Source organism: Protomyctophum parallelum (assembly GCF_964188405.1).
Source record: "Protomyctophum parallelum genome assembly, chromosome: 22".
NCBI classification, from domain to species: domain Eukaryota; kingdom Metazoa; phylum Chordata; class Actinopteri; order Myctophiformes; family Myctophidae; genus Protomyctophum; species Protomyctophum parallelum.
In genome coordinates, this window is record NC_139714.1 from 12,882,480 (window position 1) to 12,905,576 (window position 23,097).

At 45.0% G+C, this 23,097-nt stretch overlaps 1 protein-coding gene across 2 annotated transcripts; it reads left to right on the forward strand.

Moving 5' to 3' along the window:
- Positions 1–7,511: 7,511 nt before the first annotated feature.
- Positions 7,512–20,657, forward strand: LOC310853739 (THAP domain-containing protein 5-like; the record flags this gene model as incomplete). 2 transcript variants are annotated; one of them, XM_083758155.1, is made up of 3 exons in its annotated part: positions 7,512–7,631; positions 13,712–13,901; positions 19,721–20,657. In XM_083758155.1, the coding sequence occupies exons 1-3, from the start codon at positions 7,549–7,551 to the stop codon at positions 20,480–20,482; spliced, it is 1,035 nt and encodes a 344-aa protein (XP_083614281.1). In that variant the 5' UTR covers positions 7,512–7,548. The 2 variants fall into 2 exon arrangements, with proteins under 2 accessions (XP_083614281.1, XP_083614282.1); XM_083758156.1 differs by having other exon boundaries at positions 13,712–13,921; positions 19,744–20,482.
- Between the last annotated feature and the right edge of the window lie 2,440 nt (positions 20,658–23,097).

The window sequence follows — 23,097 nt, forward strand, 5'->3', positions numbered from 1 at the left end:
GAGCAATTTACATTAAAACACCCATATGATATGAAAGCCTGATTGTTCAAAATTGGTTATTTGTGGGGATAGAAAACACATATGGGAGCCCCAAAAACACAAAATAAATTGAAAAAGTAGAATTGTATGTTATAGGTCCTTTAACAGCTTCACAGTAGGTTATGTTCCATATAATACAACACAGTTTAGTTTAAGAAGATGTAATTTAGGCTAGGTCCCATATATGCAATTTGAGCATGATAGTGCAAGAGGGAGGGGGGGTCTAGCGTTTTCCTTCACTCTGGTTCTTATCAGTTCGTTCAGTTCATCTGATTGTTCCAGTGGCTTTGAGACAGTCTACGGTTGGGATGGCTTGGTTGGGAAGCTCATGACTGTGGTGTTGTCCACAAACTTGATCACTTTGTTGGAGCTGAACAGAGCTACACAGTTGTGTGTGTACAGGGAGTAGAGAAGGGGGCTCAGAACACAGCCATGAGGGGCTCCTGTGCTGAGGGGCAGAGGTCGTTGTGCCCATACGCTACACCTGACGTCTGTCTGTCAGGAAGTTGAAAAGCCAGCTGCAAAGGTTTGTGTTGAGACTGCTAAAGAGTCTGGCTCTTTAGCTTGCTGTCTAATAGAGCGTCGCTGTCCCGCCCCCTTTCAGAACGACGAGTGGCCCAGGTAATAATTAATTCTCCCCATAGGCTTTTCAAAAGGTATTTATAGACGTTTACGCCGCGGACAAAGCCAACTCGAGTTGTGACAAATCATGTTTTGGGTCGATCAAATAATTAGAATGAAGAAAATAAAAGCAGGGTACAACATTTTTTGTTTTGTTTTTCTTCTTACTAATTATAATTTGATCAGCCCAAAACATTGTGTTTATTGTCATGATTTGTCACAACTCCAGTTGGCTGTCTGTGGCGTAAACGTCTTTAGTTTAAATAAATACTTTTTTAAATACTGGGGAAAATGAATGGTGAATTATTTCCTGGGCTACTTGTCGTTCTGAAAGGGGGCGGGACTGCGACGCTCTATATGGATATGAACAGCATAATATGACTTATCTCTCTCCAGGTGAGAGAGGGTGGTATGGAGTGCTGTTGCAATGGCGTCGTCTGTGGATCTGTTTTGGCGATAAGCAAACTTTAGGTGGTCTTTTTTTATTTTATATAATGTTGAAGATCTGCAGCAGCAGTCAACCAAACAAAATGACACCTTTTCTGAGTAATGCTGAGGAAGGCCTACGTGCCGAAACGCGTATACTGTAGGCCTGTCACAATGAATACATAATCGCCTAATCAATTATTTTAGATAATTACAATTATTCATCATGATAGATTCAATGTTAAAAATGTTAATACATTTTCTAATCTATAAAAAAAAACTGGAAATAGATCTGCTAGCTCACAACACCTTCTATTTATGAGGTCAGCCATTTTTGTATATATTTTAGATATTTTTTATATCTGCCCCGTGGAATCTACCAAGCCTAGAAGCCAAACACAAATCATATGTTCCAATGTTCAATGCTAAGAAAACACAATTCAATTCTTAATTATGTATAAGTGTCAAGCATTATTGTTACAGCCCTAACTACAGTATACTATTTGTTCCATTTTGTCGCCACCCAGGTCTCAAGCAGGACCGTCTGATTGGCCAGGCTCCTGCGATACACCAACCACCCGAGTACCTTTGCTGCTTCTGTTCTTTCCTGATAGGGAACGGTCCAGACGCACCACATGGGATCAGTAATAGCCTGCCGGTGCCCGGCATGCCCCCAGCATGCTATACAGTAAGTAACATCTCTCTCGGTTGTCCTCAGACGAGCCCTCCATCGTCGTTTCCAGTCATCCCGGTTCTCCATACATCTGGCCAGTTCGTTGGTGCTTTGCACTCCTGCGTTGTTCTTGAGTACATACATACACGTATGTTAGTGTGGGATGTCCTCGTGATGGATGCCCGTGTGTTGGTTTTCTAGCTCACCCTTGGTATGCCCTCATACAGAATCTTGTTGGTAACATAACACTCTTACTGATGTTAATTACCGCATGCAGCATTTTGGTGTAGCACCCGTCTAGAGACTTCTGCAGGGTTGGCTTCAGGGTCCAGCATTCAGTGCCGTATAGAAGAACAGACTCCACCGTTGCATAGAAGAAGCTGAGTTTGATTTGACGGGGGAGGTTGGAGTTCCATACACTGGTCAGGGCCCTCCATGCAAGTGCCTTCCTCACTTTCAGATCTTGCTCCGTTGAGTTGACCCATGAGCCCAGGTACTTGAAGTCCTTGACTTCCTTCAGCACAGTGCCTCCTATTTTTGCCAGAGGTGGATCTTCCGGGGAGATGTTATAGGTGATAACCTCAGTTGATCTAAGTGACACCTAAATTGATCTGATCTTGAAATCTATGAGCTATTCAGAGAATATTGTTTGTGGATGTGTCTACTACAGTGGTTCTCAACCTGTGTCTTCATTGTGATACAGATAAATAGGAAAACATTCTATGTTAGATCCATTGATCCAAGTCAGAATGCAATTGATTGATCATAACATGCTCTGGAAACGCACACCGTCCATCCGAACGGCTGCCGTGTTAAGTGGTCAGATGAGTGGGCCACAAACGCTTTTGAGATTTTTGAGTGGGCCCTAATCCAGATCAGAAAAGGTTGAAAATGAACCACTGCTCTACTAATAAGCCAGCCAAGTGTTTGCTTGCCGTTAACGCCTTGACCTCTAGTTCTATCTAGTCCCTGGACCATCATGATCTGCTTGATCCCCACACAAAATTGTTGATGTTTGTCCTTTTCCTAGCCCTACTCCTACTCCAGCCTTTCTGGGGTCATGGTCCCACCGTTTCCCATGAGCTATGCACCACAGGCACAGAGCAATGTACACAATGCCTACAACCTCCAGGTACACACACACACACACACACACACCTATCTTTATGTTATACTTCACATCAATATTTCAGAACAGCAATATTGAAATGATGAGGCATTTTTAACCCTAAACCTAAAGCTGGAAATAGCCGATCTACAAGCTCTCAACGTGTGGCAGCACGATGCGTTGTAAGCTTGTAAATCTGCTGTTTTTGGTGTACGACATCAGGGCACAACTAAATATAATATAATTCAATGTTATAACCTTAAACATCTAAATGTCTAATCCTAACCCCAGTGTTTTCCAAAACTCCCCAAACATCTTTTTGTAAAATGTCAAACAACCTCTTTTTTTCTTCTGACTGAAGACCAGGAAAGTAGCCATCATGTATATTTTCTCCTGTATATTACAGAATTTCCTTCGCCCACTGCCACAGGGCGTGGCACCTCTTCGGCCACCGCCACAGGGCGTGGCACCTCTTCGGCCACCGCCACAGGACGCAGCACCTCTTCGCCCACCGCCACAGGGCGCGGCACCTCTTCGCCCACTGCCACAGGGCGTGGCACCTCTCTGGCCAGGAGGACGGAGGACACAGCAGGTCAATCAGGTGACTCTTCACACTCTGTCTGTATTAGTGTACTTGGGATGAGTCTGACCCTTAAACTCACAAGTCGGTGGCACAGTCGGTAGTGCTGTCGCCTCACAGCTAGAAGGTCCTGGGTTCGATTCCCGCTGGGGATGCTGTGGGCTCTGGGGGCGTGTTCTCTCCTCTACGTCATCAGTGCCCATACCCGAGGCGGGGTTGGCGAAAGGGCCTTTCTGAGTGGAGTTTGCATGTTCTCCCTGTGGGGGAAGGTACCCCCAGCCGGGGCACCTGATGGAGGGGAAAGGAACCGGTCGGAATAACGTGTTCTTTTCCACGCCCTACGTCCAACAGGGGAAACTCCCCCCTGTCAGGTGAAAAGAAGCAGCTTGGACTCCTCATGCATAGAAGGAAGGTCAGTCCACTGCCCTCCCAGGTTGGCAGAGGAAGTGTAGCGCCCAGGATTACATTAGATAATTGACACTGGGTGAAAAAATGGGTTGCAAAATCGTGGGATAAAAATGTATTAAAAAAAGTCAGGAAGTGAGAACAATCTCCCAGCTTTGATTGCTAAAACTTAGAGGAAGCAAAGAAACAAACATGAAACAAATTATTGAACAATCAATCTGAATTCTTACCCTCATCCGACCTACAGTAAACCTAAATGTTCTCCCTTTACAGGATTTCCTTCGCCCACCTCCACAGGGCGCTGCCCTTCCTTGGCCAGGAAAACAGAGGCCACGGCACATCAGTCAGGTGACTCTTCACATTCTGTCTTCGTGAATGTGTTGACCCTTAAACTCATAAGTCGGTCTCTAAATCAGTGGTCAGTGACTTCTAGCCAGAATTAGGCCAGTAGCAATATCTAGCTTTACAATTTAAGTCTCATGCACCAATGAGGAGCACACCTGGGCATGCGACTGGGTTTCACCTCAAACTGAACATGAGTTAACTTTCAATAGAGTGAATGTATGTCACATATTGACCCTGTGCTCTGGATATCATCAGCTGGCTTAGTCTGCATTACTAAGGGCTTGACCACTAGATGGCACTTGTTGCATCCGCACATATATATGTATAAGAAAGGCTAGATGGCTCGCCCGCACTGCTGGCCAATGGAGCAGATACGCATCCTGAATCATAGCCACATTGATAACGTTTGGAATAAACCAAACAATTTGAAAATCCATCAAGATTTCAGCGAGTTTCAGCTGCCGGTGAACGATGCTGGAGACTCCACCTTGTGCCATCTAGCCTTTATGTATGTCTATGATCTGCACTGTCCTTTGTGTTGCCTGGAGCAGAGAATCTCAAATGGTTTGACACCGGGACCGGCATCTTGCATTAACCATGAACTCTCAGCTAGGGATCACAATAACAAACTTAAGTTATTCTTCCTCTATGACCCTGTCGGATAATTTTGCAACTCACTTGAGAAACACTGAGCTAGAGACAAAATATTTGAATTGCCATTGGGTTTGTTTGTATTTTATTGTTTACCCTCCCTATTCTTGAACATAGTTATGCCCTCATTTTCTGATGTTTTCCAGAACTACGCAGACCATGATGCCGAGTCTGCAGACTTACTGTAGTCCATCAACTCCTCGGCCAGGTATAGACCACCAAACCCAGTCCACCATAAACACACCTATACTTTGACTCAAGTACCATAATGTGTTCTCTCTCTGTCCCTTGCTTGCTCCTCCAACAGGGACAGTTGTCGAGAAGTGTTGTTCGTGATCTCTCTTCCTTCCTCCACCTCCCTGGATTACAAGAGCACCGATGTGTGCAGTGCACTTTACCATCATCTTATCAACCGACATGGTGGCATAGTTAAAAAATAATGGTGGGAGCTCTTTTAAATCCCACAGGAATACAGGCTATTGGACAGGTCACTTTTATTTGTATTAAAGCTCACTTTTGTACCCAGTACTGTACTTCTTTAAAATGTCGGTTTAGGGTATTTTGTGTTAAAATTTGCAGTTTGGTTTTTGTTTTAATCTCATTTTACTTGAAACATTTTACTGTTATTGTTAAAAAAAAGGACATATTTGCACATTTGTATATTGTTTTATATTAATAGTTGTAGTTGGGGTTCCTATGACTATTTACCTCTCACTGTTGAAGTTGTGCCCAAAAAAATAAATGTTGAACTTCAATCTCATGGCAGGATTATTTTTCTTTTATAGAAGGTATTTTCCTGCGGGTTATCTCTTGGGATTTCCACAGATAACTAAGCCTGCTGTCTATTGTTCATCAAAGTTTGTTTTTGTCATCACAGGCCTGGTTGGCGTGACAGAATTCTCCATGGTGCCCTGTCCCACCCACCCCGTCAGACATTCCTTGATTACAGCTATAGATAGGAACTTTGAATAAGTACATGATTGCAACTCCTGGTGAATACCATATGTCACAATATCATTTTGTCTCCGGCTAGAAAGTGATTGCAGCGTCTCGCTCTAAGCTGGTATGGACAGTAATTGCATCAAAACAGCTTGGTTTCATTCTTGAAAATTATATTTAAAATATTATAGCCCAATCGGATCAATTCATCAGAGGAGGACCCCCCCCCACCCCATCCCCCAAATGTTACTGTACATATCTTTTTTTAGTCCCTCCTATGTTCAGCTTTTAGTGTGTGTGCGCACAAACTTTGTCCTACACAAACATTAAATTCCCAAACATTTACATGTTTTATACTAGTCCTTACCCGTTCTGATATATGAACACTAAATTATGTACAGTGTGGGTAATGTGATTTAATAGATCATGTTATTGGTGTATGTATTTTGAGGAAAGATTGCTTTAATGTACGGTAGTTGTGTCTACTTGATCACCGGACATGGAAAAACAGTACACCTGACAGAAATAAAAGTAACAGTCAGGGTTGCGTTTGTAGTGTAGCAATTGCATTAAAGGGACACTTCACCCTTTTTGCAAAAAAATAATATGTTGATAACATTTAGAAGATTTAGAACACTTTCCTGGGGGTCTTTATATGTGTGTAAAATGTGGTTTTAGATATTTTAGATTTGAGCAGTGAGCCCAGTGTCTGACTGGGCTTGCTTCCTTCCTGGACTACAGTTCCCATAATGCTTTGGTGCACCGTGCACTGCTCCTTGTGGAGCAGTGCACCAATCCATTGATTGATTGAAAAATGTATTAACAGTTTGCAGAATTACAGTACATTTTAAGCACAAACTCAATACAAAGACTGTTAACTGTGAGTGGACGACCCAATTAAGCATTACACTTGTTTACAACAGGGTCCACAGTATGGGGGATTCAGATTTTACAGGGGCCAGTTTCGAATTGCAGCCGTCCGTAGGTGCCCTTTGAGAGCGGTTTTGAAGGAGTCAAGGGATTCACATGTCTTAATGACTGTTGGTAGGGCGTTCCACATTTTGGTGGCATAGGAGCGAAAATAATTTAGTCCCTTGTTTGTGCAGAATCTGGGTTGTACATGGTTTGTTGCACTCCCTCTGGTGTTGTGGGTATGGACTTCGTTTACATTAAGGAAGTATTTAGACAGGTACATCATGGGTATCTTGGTGGTGCTGTACTCTTTCGTCGACCCTAAGCCATCCCAGCCTGTCAAAGTGTTTTAAGGGCCTTTGAGGTGCTGTGGTACCAAGAAGTGCATGCATAGTCAAAGAAACCTTGTACGAGGGCTCCTGTTAAGGTCTTCAAGGTGTTTTTGTTGACCAGTGAGGAGATCCTGTAAAGGAATCTTGTTCTTTGACATCAGAGACACTGGGCTCACTGCTAAAATATCTAAAACCACATATTGCACACATAAAGACCCCTAGGAAAGTGTTCTAAAATCTTCTAAACATCATTAACATATATTTTTTTGTAAAAAGGGTGAAGTTTCCCTTTAAGGTATGTATGCCATCAGAAGTAGCTGGAGACGGTGGAGAGACACACACACACACACACACAAAAAGCAGCAAATGTGCTGGCTTCTCCTTCTTCAAAGTACTCCTTGACCACAACCCGGAAGTTATAGCCTACACGAGTGTATATTTATTTTGTGAAAATGATTTTATCCCATAGGCTGTGTTGTAGGCTTACTATGCTACTGTAGTGTGATGGTTAACAGAGATGCCTCGGTACTGTGCAGTGAAAGTTTGTAGAAATCGTGGTGGGTATGCTGCTTCTAAACAAGAAAGGATCAGCTTTTATCCGTATGTTCCTCTTCTTTTCTTTTCTCTTCCTCTGTTCTGTACTGTGTTCATGTTTTATTCAGAGATGTCGACCTACTCTGTAACAAGCTAGCTGACATATTTAATCGATTCTGACATTTTGAAATGTCAGAATAGATCAAATACATATACATCTACGAGAGTCTAAAATCTTAGGCTATAGTTTACATCCAGTATGTCTGTCAATCTGTCCTGCCTTTAGTTTCCACTATTTGTCTGCTGGTGTAAATAAGATTTTTTTTTTTGAAGAAACATATTAGACACTTAACAGAACTTTTAATGTTTCGAGGAAATGTCCTATGTCCCATTTTTCTTTGTGTGTAAAATTATCAGGAAAGTGTATAGTGCCTCGGCCCTCGAGTATTTGATACTCTTTGCTCGATCCATTTCCAAACATATCTTCATATAAATGGTTATGGTCCTATCACTAATGTTCATCATAATACATGGCGCCATGTCTTACTGTCTCCACTAGCCCAAACATTTAGATTCTCGTAGAGGTTTTTTTCGATTCTGACGAATCTCTCTACGAGAGATCTCATTCTGACCTCGGACAAATCCAGAATCTCCAAGAAAGGGGTTATTGTTTGTGGGCTCAGTGATCATTTTATGATTTTCTGTACCCGCAAAATACAAAAACTAAAGTTTGACTGTCACAAAACAGTCATATCTATAGGGACCTCAAAACCTACTCTAGTGAGGCCTTTAACCTTGAACTGGAGAGTCTGGATTGGTCCGATGTGCTCAGGAGCTCACTAGTCGAAGAAGCATGGCTTGGCTTTAAAACCAAATTTACATCAGTACTAAACATCATGGCTCCTTTGCGAACCGTCAGGGTCAAAACCCGCTCGGAGCCATGGATGAATTCGGACATACTGCAATGAAAACCAGAGACAACAAATGCTCTGAACTTCTTAAATGCAAGTCCAAGCTAGCCAAGTGTTTCGACAGTGATCTCCAAACCAAACTGTACATCCTAGAAACCCAATGTAACAAGCTAAGAAACGGTGTTATTGCCATGACCAAATCAGCAAAAAGTAACTATCAATGATAAAGCCGAGGAAATTAAAAACAATCCTCGGAGCTTTGGAAGCTACTAAACAACCAACTAGGCTGTGGTCAGAAACTAAAAACCAGGTTTACTAATATAAACATCAAATCGAATAACACCCTCATCACTGACAAGCTTGATGTAGCCAACCACTTGAACATCTTCTTTACAAACATTGCAACAATGCTGGTTAACAAACTGCCCTCCCACTCTGGGCGTTTTGGTGTAGAACACATCAAAGCCTTCTACAAAAACCTAGGTGTTTGTAAAGATGATTTTAAAATGGCAATGGTAACAACTGAGGAGGTACTTAAAAAACTGAGTGCCCTCCAACCCCACAAGGCCACTGGCCATGACAATATTCCCTCCAAATTTCTCAGAGACTCAGCCATTTCCATAGCTCCCGTCATCACCCACATAGTAAACCTCTCCATCAAACAGGGACAGGTCCCCCAAGATTTTAAACTGGCCAAAGTAACCCCCCTGTACAAAAAAGGGAGTAAATTAGAACCTGGCAACTACCGCCCTATTTCTATTCTAAGCTCCATCTCGAAAGTGATGGAAAAAATTGTCTATGAACAGGTTGAAAAGTATCTTGCCACTAATAAATTGCTGTACGAGTTCCAATCTGGTTTCAGAACATCCCACTCCACTGACACATGCCTCCTCTATTTGAGCGACCACATCAAACACGAGGTGGACGCTGGAAAATACTGCGGCATGGTCATGCTGGACCTCCAAAAGGCTTTTGACACCGTGAACCACTCCATACTGGTTAACAAGCTTAAAGCTATTGGTTTTGATAGCACATCAGTGAGCTGGATGCAATCCTACCTGGAGGGGAGAGAACAGATGGTGGAGATGAACGGAACACTGTCCCCTCCCCTCCCAGTGAGCTGTGGCGTCCCACAAGGAAGCATACTAGGGCCTTTACTGTTCCTAATATATGTTAATGACATGACTTCAGCTTGTGACTGCAACTTGTTCCTGTTCGCAGATGACTCAGCACTGCTGGTCTCGGACAGGAACAAACTGCAGGTTGAAAAGACCCTCAGCTCTGAACTCGGTAGAATCTGCACCTGGCTCGCTGATAACAAACTATCCTTACACCTGGGAAAAACTGAATCCATTCTCTTCGGATCAAATAGTAATCTCAGCAAGGCAGATGGCTTCTTGGTTAGAGTGGGTGACAATGTTATCACACGAAAAGATCAAATTACCTACCTAGGTTCCATCCTGGAGGCCAATCTTTCCGGTGATAAAATGGCCACCAACGTAATCAAAAAAGTCAATCAAAGAACAAGATTCCTTTACAGGATCTCCTCACTGGTCAGCAAAAACACCTTGAAGACCTTAACAGGAGCCCTCGTACAAGGTTTCTTTGACTATGCATCCACCTCTTGGTACCACAGCACCTCAAAGGCCCTTAAAACAAGGCTCCAGACCTCCCAAAACAAACTGGTCAGGCTCCTACTTGGCCTCACCCCCCGAACCCACCTCACCCCTGCCCACTTTGACAGGCTGGGATGGCTTAGGGTCAACGACAGAGTACAGCATCTTGCAATGGGTCTGGTCCACAAGATTCGTTACACCACCAAGATACCCATGTACCTGTCTAAATACTTCCTTAATGTAAACGAAGTCCACACCCCACAACACCAGAGGGAGTGCAACAAACCATGTACAACCCAGATTCGGCACAAACAAGGGACTAAATTCTTTTCGCTCCTATGCCACCAAAATGTGGAACGCCCTACCAACAGTCATTAAGACATGTGAATCCCTTGACTCCTTCAAAACCGCTCTCAAAGGGCACCTACGGACGGCTGCAATTCGAAACTGGCCTCTGTAAGATCTGAATCCCCCCCACCCCACCCCCCCCCCCTTTCCCCTCACTGTATATGTATCTTTTCCCTTTTTGCTTCCTTTATGATGAATTCCTGTTCTGTTCTTTAGCTACATAGAAATGTCTATTTGTATGTCTCTAAATGTTTTGATGAATTGAACAATGTGGACCCTGTTGTAAACAAGTGTAATGCTTAATTCGGTCGTCCACTCACAGTTAACAGTCTTTGTATTGAGTTTGTGCTTAAAATGTACTGTAAATTCTACAAACTGTTAATAAATATTTCAATCAATCAAAAAAGAGTCTAAAAGTTAACCCCGCCCGTCGAAAAGGAACGTTTGTGCCTCAAAATCACTCTTACCTTGTACAAATGCAAAATCTAAGCTGCTTTAAATGTTGCCCCACTTGTTTGTGATCTGTGCACACCTATATTAAACAGCGCACATGCTTACTTTTCAATAAAAAAGGTATTTTAATCCACTCTGTCTCGGAATCTGGCAGCCATCTTTGTTTTCTCTCCATTGTAGATGCGCAAGAGAACCCTGGCCGCTAGGGGCGCGGGTAATGTTCTGTTGCGCATTTACAATGGAGGATTCCGAAACAGAGTGGATTAAAATACCTTTTTTATTGAAACATAAGCATGTGCGGTGTTTAATATGGGTGCGCACAGATCACAAACAAGTGGGGCAACATTTAAAGCAGCTTAGATTTTGCATTTGTACAAGGTAAGAGTGATTTTGAGGCACAAACGTTCCTTTTCGACGTTAGGGGCGGGGTTCTTTTTAGCCCCATATGTGCCCTCTCCCTACGTTCATTCTGTAGCTCCGAGATGAGGTCACACACTGGGCCCCTCCCCCACCGCGTTTCAGAAACGGCGCAAGTTTCCGAAAACATAGTCTCTTATCCTTACCAGACCATTAATCCAAAACGTGTAGGGCCGATCCTGGTTTACACTAATTCAAATTTAGGACCGGCCCAGAAAATCCAAGTCGCCATTTGAACTGAGCCTTTACGTCCTGTCTTTTGTCAGTCGCTTCCATGTTTATCAAGGAAGTTTAAAAGCTTTAGCGCCTCCCCGGCGCCTCCCCTGGTCGAAAATTTCCAACTGACTTCAGTTCACTCGACATGCACGCGCACACGCACACTTCCTTGATAAACATGGAAGCGACTGACAAAAGACGGGACGTAAAGGCTCAGTTCAAATGGCGACTTGGATTTTCTGGGCCGGTCCTAAATTTGAATTAGTGTAAACCAGGATCGGCCCTACACGTTTTGGATTAATGGTCTGGTAAGGATAAGAGACTATGTTTCCGGAAACTTGCGCTGTTTCTGAAACGCTGTGGGAGGGGCCCAGTGTGTGACCTCATCTCGGAGCTACAGAATGAGCGTAGGGAGAGGGCACATATGGGCTAGGTTCTTTTAGACTCTCGTAGAGAGATTCGTCAGAATCGGAAAAAAACCTCTACGAGAATCTAAATGTTTGGGCTATGTCTCCACCAGGCTGAAGGCATGGGGGGGGGGGGGGAGAATGTATGCGTGTGTGTACTAGGGCTGCACAATATATCGTTATCGTATCGTTATCGAGGTATGAACATGCACAATATCAGTATCGCAAAAAGGCAACGGTATCGCGATATAGATATATCGCCGACATATCGATATATCGTCCACTTCTAAAGCCAGCCCTCTGTTTTAGCCTGTGCCCCTCGGAAAATAAACCATCTCTCCGTTTGTCCCTCTGTCCTGTTGTAGCCTGGCTCCAGCCCTGAATCGCTAGCCACGCCCATTAAGAAAATATGTTGATATGAATTATATCGTATCGATATCGAGATATCTGCCATATATATCGTGATATGAATTGTTGTCCATATCGTGCAGCCCTAGTGTGTACCAGCTAATCACCGGCACAGTTAAAGGTATATTCAGTGATTTCACTTAATTCAAATATCACTTATTTTTTTGTTTTGTTGTGATAATCCTCCCTACTATAGAGTGTGCTGGCCATATAAGGAGTTCCTCCCTGTCTCCAGTTAACCCCTGGGGGTCAAAAAACCTTAGGTTTAGTTTTTGACTCTCTATCCTGATTGGACGAAAGGCTGGGTCCCACAGACAAAAACGAAACGTAAGGTTTTTTTAGTGAAATCACTGAATATACCTTTAAGTACCAGGTCTTATTACCTAACTTGAGTAAACTAAAGACCTGGAGGCGTGATCAATGCTCTTTGGCCACTCAGAAATTAGAATAGCCAAATGGCATTGATCACGCCTCCAGGTCTTTAGTTTACTCAAGTTAGGACCTATAAGACCTGGTACTTAAGACACGCAAAATACAGCCCAGTATCTCTATAGTCATGTGCTCAAGACGGATCTGTCTGGTATTTCATATTCCATCCTAATTGGCTAACATTGGCTTTCAAAGTTTGCAGGATTGGCCCATTTTGAACAAAAAGCCTCAAATCATGAACGCAGCATGCAATTTATGTGAAATCTTTCACGCACTTTCCTACTAGGCTGAGGAATATATCCCACCTTTTTCACATTGGCCTGTTATAGCGCCACCAACAGGTGGATTTTTGCAAAATACATTTTTGGAACAAAATGCCTCAAATCATCAAAGGCGTAAGAAATGGCACCCTTTTCACATTGGCCTATTATAGCGTCACCAGGAGGCCACAACCTGACCTGGACTGGTGGAGACCAGTTTGGTCTGTGTCTCAGAGGAGGGCTCTGAACAGTTCAGGAACGGACCTGCCTACCAGTGACACCATGCATCAGGTCAGACAGATCAGGCAGGTTTAAACCTTTTAGTTTGTATAACAATTATACAATTTATAATAATAAAATGGGTGAAATTTGCTTTGAAATGACTAAACCTGCCTACCGATGATGTCTCCGGTAGGCAGGTTTCTACTGTCCACAGCCCGACAGCCCGACACGGCACCCTGAGTAGACAGAAATGGTACCATCTAAAGCCCAAACCACACCAGTTGCAACTCCTTGCAACAAAAGCGTTTTAAGGTCAACCACACCAAGGAGTTGCAACTCGTGTGGTTTGCGCTTAATAATGAGCATTATTGAGGACCATTTGTATATAAAAATGGGTTGAAAATGGGCAAAGTGGTGCTTTAACAGTTAAACTGGTCTTTATTTTCCACTCATATACAGGTTCCCCTTACAAGATAACGGCAGGCTACAGAAATGGGTGGATAACATGAAGCGAGATCATGAGTGGGCACCGAGTCGACACCAGTTCCTGTGCAGCGAGCACTTCACGGAAGACTGCTTCAACATCCGCTGGGGCATTCGCTACCTGAGGAACACAGCCATCCCCACCATTTTCCCTTCTGTCCAACATGTAAGTCAGCGGTTCCCAAAGTGGGGTCCGCGGAACCCTAGGGGTCCGCGGAACCCTAGGGGTACGCGACGCATAGCCAGGGGGTACCCAAGCCCCCTCAATCTTTTTTTTTTTTTTCTTTTTTTTTTTTTAGGGGGCTAGTGAATCATGGTGTGTGTGTGATATGAAATGTCCAGTACCTCCCCAAGTGCCACCCCAGTGTCTGCCCTACAGTGTCTGCCCAGTGCCTCCCCAGTGTCCGCCATGGTGCCTCCCCAGTGCCCAGTGGCTCAATTTACAATTTACAATTTAGGCATTTAGCAGACGCTCTTAATCCAGAGCGACTTACAATAATCAAGAACAAAAGCATGGGAATACATCACAAAAGCATTTATCATAAAACATGCGTAAGCTAAGAAAGTAACAGTGGAATATCTATATTATGAGACTATACATATAAACTATATATAATATACTACTATGCTATACATATCAGATACAGGTGATGGTATTCCTGCTGGGCATTGCTGCCTGACGCACCTCCTCCAGTGCCTTTTGAACAGGTGTGCTGTGACACCTCACTGAACACCTTTGTGGGCCTAAACGGGTCATCAGCTGAGGACCACCATTCATCAACGTTTCGCTCCTTTAACCCCAGTACGTCTCATGGTGGCGGAGCGGTGGCAGGGATCTCTCCCTGCCACCCCCTGCTGATGCCCTAGGTGTTTGTCCCCCAACTCTTATGCTTCCTCCTTAGCCACAGCCAGAAGCTGCCTTTCTCCGCCTCCTCAGCCAGCTCTTTCATGGCTTTCCGATGCCCCGCTCCTGTGCATCCAATGTCGCGGAGTAGGCGTCCAGTTGAGGAACCTACGAAGCCCCTACACCCCACTTCCACAGGGCAGATAACAGCTTTCCAGCCAGCCTCCCTGCACTCTGCCGCCAGGTCTGAGTACTTGGCTCGCTTCCGCTCATAAGCAGCCTCCAAACCTCCCTCCCATGGGACAGTGAGTTCGACCAGAAGGACTGTCTTGCAAGCCTCTGACCACATGACTAGGTCTGGCCGCAGCGATGTTTCCACGATCTCCCTGGGGAACTGGAGTTGCTTCCCCAGGTCGACCCTCATGGTCCACTCATTTCCCGGTGAGAGGAGTCTTGCAGTATCTCTCTGGCGGGAGGGTTTGACACCCTCTCCAGCCCTCGCAAACTTGATGGGATGTCTGCCTGGAGCGGAAGGTCTGCTGTTTGCTTCCTTTCTGCATGACTCTGACACCTCTGCCAGCTTTTTCAGAACTTGGTCGTGTCGCCATCTGTAGCGGCCTTGGGACAGCGCTGTCCTGCAGCCCGACAGGATGTGCTGGAGGCTTGCGTTGATGGTGTTGCAAAGGGGACAGGTCTCTTCGGCACCAAACCATTGGTGGATGTTTCGGGGACAAGGCAAGGTGTCATATGTTGCTCTGATCAGGAAGCTGAGCCTAGCTTGGGGGATCTTCCACAGGTCAGACCATGACAAGGATCTGTCTGTGAGGCCTTCCCATGACGTCCAACGTCCTTGCTGGCCCTGGGACACCGCTTTGATGTTAAGGCGTTCCTGCTCAGTTCTTGCCACTTCTGCCACCACCATGGCTCTTCTGTCTTTTTTGGAAGCCTTTGACCAGAACAAGGGAGTGTCACCCCTACCGAGGCCTGCTCGACCCTCCTGGACTCTGCCAACCACCTCGCGGTGCTTCAGCCTGCCGATTGCCATGTCGACCTCTTCTTGGGCTTTCCACTTTCTTCCTGTTCTTATCTGGGTGCCCGCTGCTCTCACCAGCTGGTCAGTGGAATCCCTCAGCTCCAGCACCAGCCGAGCCTTCTCTTGCTTGTATCCCATGCTGATGGATCGCAGTGGTAGTTGTAGCGTGTTCCTACCAAAGAGGCCTACGTCTGAAAAGCATCTTGGTAGACCCAGCCACTTCCTGATGAACGAGTTAGCCACCCCGTCCATCTTGCTTACCACTGAGGAGGGGATTTCGCTCATCTTCAGTGGCCACATCACCCTTTGGTACAGTATGAACTGGTAACACCATACTTTGTACTTCCCAGGGAGTTGGCTTTGATTGATCTTAGCCAGGCCATCTGCGAGCTGCTTCCTCACTGTCTCCCCCATCTGCCTGTCAGAGAGCTCAGCTGTGTAGATACGACCCAGGCTACGAACAGGTTGATCTGCCAGCAATGGGATATTCTCACCGCCTGCGACAAAGATGGTGTTGTCGCTTCTGACTCCTTTCCTGATAGACAGACTGCGTGATTTGGGGGGTTTGATCTTCATCCTCGCCCAGCCCACAAGCTCGTCTATCCTCTTCAGCAGTCTTGTTGTGCATGCTGCTGTCTGGAGTATGGTGGTGATATCGTCCATGTAGCCTCTCACTGCTGGTAGCCTTTGACCTGAAGGCAGTTTCACTCCTCCGACCATCTGCCTAGCCCCTATGAGGATGATCTCAAAGGCTGCGACAAACAAGATGGGCGAGATTGAGCAACCCATGGCAATGCCTACTTCCAGCTGTTGCCAGCCTGTTGTAAAGTCCTGATGGGTGCAGCACATCTGGAGGTCTCCAAAGTACTTAGCTACCAGGGCTCTAATGCAGACTGGGACATGGAAGAAGTCCAAGGCGAACTCGATGAGTTGGTGGGGGACAGACCCGTATGCGTTGGCAAGGTCCAGCCACACAACATGCAGGTCACCTCTCTCTCTTTTCGCCCTTTGGATCTGCTCCCATATTACTGCAGAGTGTTCCACACACCCTGGGAAGCCTGGCACGCCTGCCTTCTGGCAGCTGGTGTCGATGAACCCGTTGCTTGTGAGGTAGCTGGTCAACCTCTTGGCCAGGATGGAGAAGAAGATCTTCCCTTCGACATTCAGGAGGGCAATGCTCCTAAACTGGCTGATCGTACTGGAGTTCTGCTCCTTCGGGATGAAAACTGTGACAGCTCTTTGCCACTCTGAAGGGATGACTTGGTTTTTCCAAGCCACTCTCAGCAGGTTCCAGAGGTATCTCAGGACCCCTGGGCAGTACTTGTACAGCTTGTATGGTATCCCGTTAGGGCCTGGGGCTGAGGCTGCTCTTGCCTTCCGGACCACTTCTGCTACCTCGCTGAGTTTGGGGAGGGCAGCATTAAAGAGGAGGGCTGGTGGAGCCGGGCGAGGAACATAACCAGGGGATCCCAGCGGAGTTGACTTCGCTGGGTCACTGTACTGCTCCTTGATGTGATTCTCCAGCTCAGATTTGGTAATCTCCAGTTTACCGCTTCTTTTGTCCTCTAGCAGCTGCCTCGCATGCTTGAAGGGGTTTTTGAAGAAATTGCTCCTCTCTTTCTCCTTCCGCCTTCTGCGTTTGCGAATGCGCTCTGCCCTCCGTAGGCCGGCAAGATTATTCCTCACCTCGTCCCACAGTGGCTTCAGGCCCTCCTTCTCCTCTTTGCTTGCCTTCCTCCACTGTTTTCGGAGTTGACGCCGCCTCTTCACCAACTGCTCGATCTCTCTCTCCCTCCTCCCCTTCTGCATTGGGCAAGATCTCCGCTTTTCAGCGGTCACTCCAAATCTGCCTCGGCATTCCTCATACAGGATGTCTCCAATGCGGTTCAGCTTGGTTTCCACCTGGCCACGCAGTGAATGCTCCAGGATAAGGCTGAGGTCCTTGTCAAGCTTCTGCCAGACAGCAACTTCGTTTGCTTTAGGCCATTTGACCAGCTGCCTCCTTCCAGGTTCTTTCCTCTCTGTTCTCTGGCTTTGCTCCTGGTTGATGGGGTTGCTTTGTGTTCTGTGTGTGTCTTCACCAGTGCCACTCTCAGAGGCATTGGTGTCCACCGAAGGCCCTCCTGTGTCCTCCACCTGCCTTTCTTCAGCAACGGTGGATCCCTCAGCGCTGTGGTTTGCGACCTGGCTTTGGGTTCCTCTTGTCTGACCTGCGGTTGCAGTGCAATGTTGCTGATGGCCTCCCTTTTCGCACTTTTTCTTTCCCTGGTGGATCCGCAAACCTCTGAAAGTGGTCACCTTCTCCCACCCACACCTGCATCTTCTCATAATCCAAGAATCTTTGTCGGTGTCCGTTCCAGTCGTAACCAAGAAATCCGTCAGTTTGGGCCGTTCTTCCATCCCGCCTCTCGGAGGGCCCTCGGGTTGTTTTTATATACTAAGGCGTGCTATGACTATATACAATGCAATTATAGTGCCGTCTACATAACATGCTATAAGTCTGTATCAGATGCTATCTAAGTCTACAGAAATGCTATCTAAGGGGGTAGGGTAAGTGCTATGGGCCATGATGGAGTCTAAAAAGGTGGGTTTTCAGACTACGGCGGAAGATTGGGAGTGATGCTGCAGTTCTGACTGCAATGGGAAGTGCATTCCACAGTACCTCCCCAGTGTCCCCTGAGTGCCTCCCCAGTGTCTCCCCAGTGGCTGCAGTTTCTCCCCAGTGCCTCCCCTGTGCCTCCCCAGTGTCCCCGGCCCTCAGTGCTTCCCCAGTGCCTCCCTAGTGTCCCCCTGAGTGCCTCCCCAGTGCCTCCCCAGTGTCCCCCTGAGTGCCTCCCCAGTGCCTTCCCAGTGTCTCCCAAGGAAGCTCTTAGAAGGAAGTGAAGTGGTCACGTGACTGGGCTGCGCCATGACACTTTCATGGACACTTTTATGGGAGCCAAACTCACACCGGTAGTGCAATGAATACATGGCAGTGAATGGAGCCGGCTGGACCAGCTCATAACAAACATTATTCATGAACAATTGCGAGCTTTGTCATATAATTGGTTCAGGAATATTAAAGAAGACATAAGTGATATCACACGTTTTTTCCGAGTGGTTGTTTTTCGACTTTTTATTGAGGTATTTATAGAAGAGCACATAGTAAGTTTTCTGCCTGGGCTGCTCTCTGCTCTTTGAAAAAATAAATCACATTAAGTAGTATGCACATAAAAAAAATAAGACAGCCTAAAATAACGTGTTATATATATTAATTTATTTTCCAGAAGCGATCACTTTAAAAAGGTCTCAGTCATTCATAAATAATGTTTGTTCATGAGCTGGTCACTGAGCTCTCATTGGCTCCAATGCATTCTGCCGAACTTCCGGGTGTAGTTTGGCTCCCCTGAAAGTGTCCATGAAAGTGTCATGGCGCAGCCCAGTCACGTGACCACTTCACTTCCTTCTAAGAGCTTCCTTGGTGTCTCCTCAGTGCCTTCCCAGTGCCTCCCCAGTGTCCCCTCAGTGCCTTCCCAGTGCCTCCCCAGTGTCCCCTCAGTGCCTTCCCAGTGTCCCCTCAGTGTCTCCCCAGTGCCTCCTCACAATAATAACATTTCACTTGACGATTAATTTCATACAAATACAAATTGATTGATTTAATACTTTATTAGACAGAAATGCAAAGAGCACGGGCTACAGTCATATGCTTTGGGGGGGGGGGGGGGGGGGGGTAAACCCCCCCCAAAGGTCCTGAGAATAATTTATTATAATCTTAGTCTTAAAACCAAAAATGTGGCACACCTACTGGTGCTACGGGTCACTCCACACTGACAATTTCGTAAAGCAGTGTTTCAGCGTCTTGTTTAAGGTCACTTCGACACTAACTCTGGGGGAGTCCGGAATCAAACTGGGAACCTTCCGGTTCCCGAACGGCCGCTCTACGCCTGAGCCACTGCTTACGATATTTTGTCAATTAAAACAAGACAAAATAAATGTACATAAAATATGACTAAAAGTAATGGGAATTTCATTCAAAAGACTATGACTTAAACTTCATCAAAAGTTACTGTCGAAATTAACACTGGCTAGAACAACACTCACAGAATGCATTCTCTTCATTGTTCTTCAGGAAGTTGAGACAAAGAACCAGAGGCCTAGACCCAGGGCATGTGGTACCGACACTGAGCTGAGTATGTCCCATTCCGCTCCCAATAAGAGGCCGCTCATTTTGACCAGGAAGCCCAAAGCAACCACGTCGACCACCGTTGGCTTCAGCACCATGCGTGAAGACAAAGACAGACAGACAGAGCCCAAAGGTCTACTTGAACTGCCGCTGGCCTCAGGTACGAACACAAACCATGTGCGTCTTGATGAACGTCTATCGCCAGAGCCTCTGAGTGCTGTGCATGAAGTTCACGGTGACAGCCACTCGTCCTGTCTCAGCCTGTGCCGAGGCGAGTCGATCCTCCCTCAAAAGGCCACAGACTCCGTGGTGAGCGTGGTGTGCCGTGAGTTGCTCTGCCCGCTCTCAGACGGCACAGAGATGGCTCTGGGGACGTCTTTTAGTTTTGTTCCCGTGGACGGGGAGCCAGTCAAAGAAAAGCCAAGCGAGTCAGTAGACCGCGTATCGGCAGACAGGTGGCCCGGCGAGCCGGAGCACGTCTCTGTGTACGAACACTCGTACTGCAGGGCGGACACGGACAGAGAGCAGCTCTGGAGTAAGATTTTGAACTTGCATGGCAAGATCCTGGAGCTGGACCACCGGGAGGAGACAGCTGTGGCCAAGATCCGGGCTCTGGAGAGCGAGATCGTCCACCTGAAAAGGGACAGTGCTGTGTTTATAGAAAAGCAGAACATTTTAGAAGATTGTATATCTTCCATATTGCTCTGACATTGCAATTACTCTTATGCACTGTTGAGTGAAAGGAGCACTTGGTGTTTTCTAGTTTCAGTATTACCTCTGCCAAGGAGGTAATGTTTTCACCACTACAGGTCTGTCTGTCTGATATCTTGAGCAGTTACAAACGGATTAGCACAAACATAGGTGGAAAGGCTGATCACGGGCCAAGGAAAAACTGATTAACTGATTAAGTTCTGTGTACAAAGAGGCTCTACGCACGCCAAAGTCCTTGTAACTGATTAAGTTCACCATCAGTTGTCACACAAATTACTGTGATTGTTTTTGAATGAACGTGAATGCAATTTAAATTTCTATTTGCTTTTGAGACCCAATCACATTAGTAAAAAAACTTATCCTGTTGTCTTGTGCATTTCCACATTCCACTTACACAATATAGCACAAACTGGAATCATTATACACTAGAGTGGTGCCCGTTAGGCACAGGCCGATGAAAGTTGGAAATTGATTTATTGAAAGATTTTTTAACAGATTGGAGAATTACAGTACATTTCAAGCACAACTAAATACAAAACTGTTAACTGTGGACGACACCATAAAGCATTACACTTGTTCACAATAGGGTCCACCATGTTCAATTCATCATAAATGCATGTAACGATGGAAGTTGGAGATCCATGCCCCACCCGGCTATGCAATACCCGTTGTACCCGTGTCAGAGTACTTGTTCCGCCCATCTGTCTGTGTCCCTTTTTATGCCCATATATTTTCAGATTTCTGTATTTGTCTCTCTGTGTCCTTTATTCCTATATATATGGAGTTCTGTGTCAGACATGCCCAAATATGGAGTGTTGTGATGTCAGAACAGGCCATCCTATCCAGAGCCCCGGCAGCGGTCCGACCAACTCGACAGCGGGCACTGCACTCCCTGTGGGGGCGTGGAACGTGTGTCGAATTTGAAGTCGGTGGGGCGAACGGTTCTAGTGCATTACAGACTTACACAGGTACAGACGGAGACATGGTGCATTTATAGATAGATAGTTACATAGAATACATACATACCTCTAGGAAGTGTGCCATTTTCTACAGCATTCAATGAGCATTGTAATTATAATTTCCTAGATCACTTTCCTAAATCACTGTCAATGTATCTCCACAAGATGGCACTACATGACTCTTCAAACACAAATGGAGGCATTGGGCTTTAATGCTGTCACATCTCTACTTTTTAGCTATGTATTTTTGTATGAATGTAATTTATGATCTTAATATTAAGCCATTAAAACAATTAAACCATTACTGTTGTGTTTACAGTATACAGGGAAACACAGTCCATTATATTATTGCTGTCGGGCAGAAATCTAATGCCATATTTTTTAACTTTTTATGTTTTTCTTTCTTTCTTTTTTCCCCAATGAAATATACATGCCCTATTTTGTGATACTACAGTGTCACACAAAAGGTAGCAAAAATAGCCGATCTACAAGCTCAAACATGTCTTATCGCAATGCGCTTTGAGGTTGAAGATTGTCAAATGATATCTATATCATTATAGATATATATATATATATATATATTTTTTTTTTAATAATGAAAAGTAACGGTTTTGGACATATGAGGTTTCCACCTGACAGCAACAGTATGTAATATAATGTACAGTAATTTGTCTTGTCTTTTTGATTGATTGAATACTTCATGCATTACATTTTGATTCTACAGAAAATTCTACAGTATATTGTGAACATAGGACAAAAGGGAGACAATTTTTGCCTCTTTCTTGACAATTTGGTCAGTGTTTGAGTTTTTAATAGTATGATTGATAGTATAGTAGGCTATAGATTATGATTAGTTTTACTTGCATTTATTATACAATGCAATCATGCAGAAGTACAGTACATGTCAAAGGATTAGTATATTGTGGAAAGGTTTGTTTTTGTACCTCAAAAAGTTAGTCATTACACACATTTAAAGTGAAATACCATATTTGTTATCTTTTTTTTTAAATCTTGATCTAAATCTAGGATGAACCAGAATGTCTTCCTGGTGGGGGCTCCTCACCATCAGGTGAGTCAACAACACAGAAATGTGTGGGGAGGAATCAATTGGCATAAAGACTAAATTGGGAAGAAAAGGGGGAAACAACTATTGGCTACTGGTACTATAAATAAATAAGTTTTCAATAATTGTAGTGGAGTGAGAAGTACAATGTTTGCCTCTGAGATGTATTGGATTGGATTAGAAGTATAAAGTATCGAAGTAGCCTACTCAAGTACCCTAAAAATTTGCTCAGTTTCACATCCTTTCACATTGGGATTTCATTTAGGCTGACAAAATTGTGAGATTTTGTTTAGTTTTAATCCATGTATTTGTTAATCTGTGGATTCCTCATTTCAGTGTAATTTTTTTTTAGTTTTAGTCAATGAAATATCTTTAGATTTTAATCAACTACTAAATCAACAGTTGATTTTGATACCTATCGCAATGGCTGATTTGACACTTGGCTGCATGCTGAAAATACGTGTTGTAGCGTAATGCGTTGTGTGAGCTTGTAGATCAGCTATTTTCAGAGAGCAACCCTTTTCTCTTCGCGTGTGTGTGTGTGTGTGTGTGAGAGAGAGACGCAACTTGGCCTGTTGTAGCGCCACCAT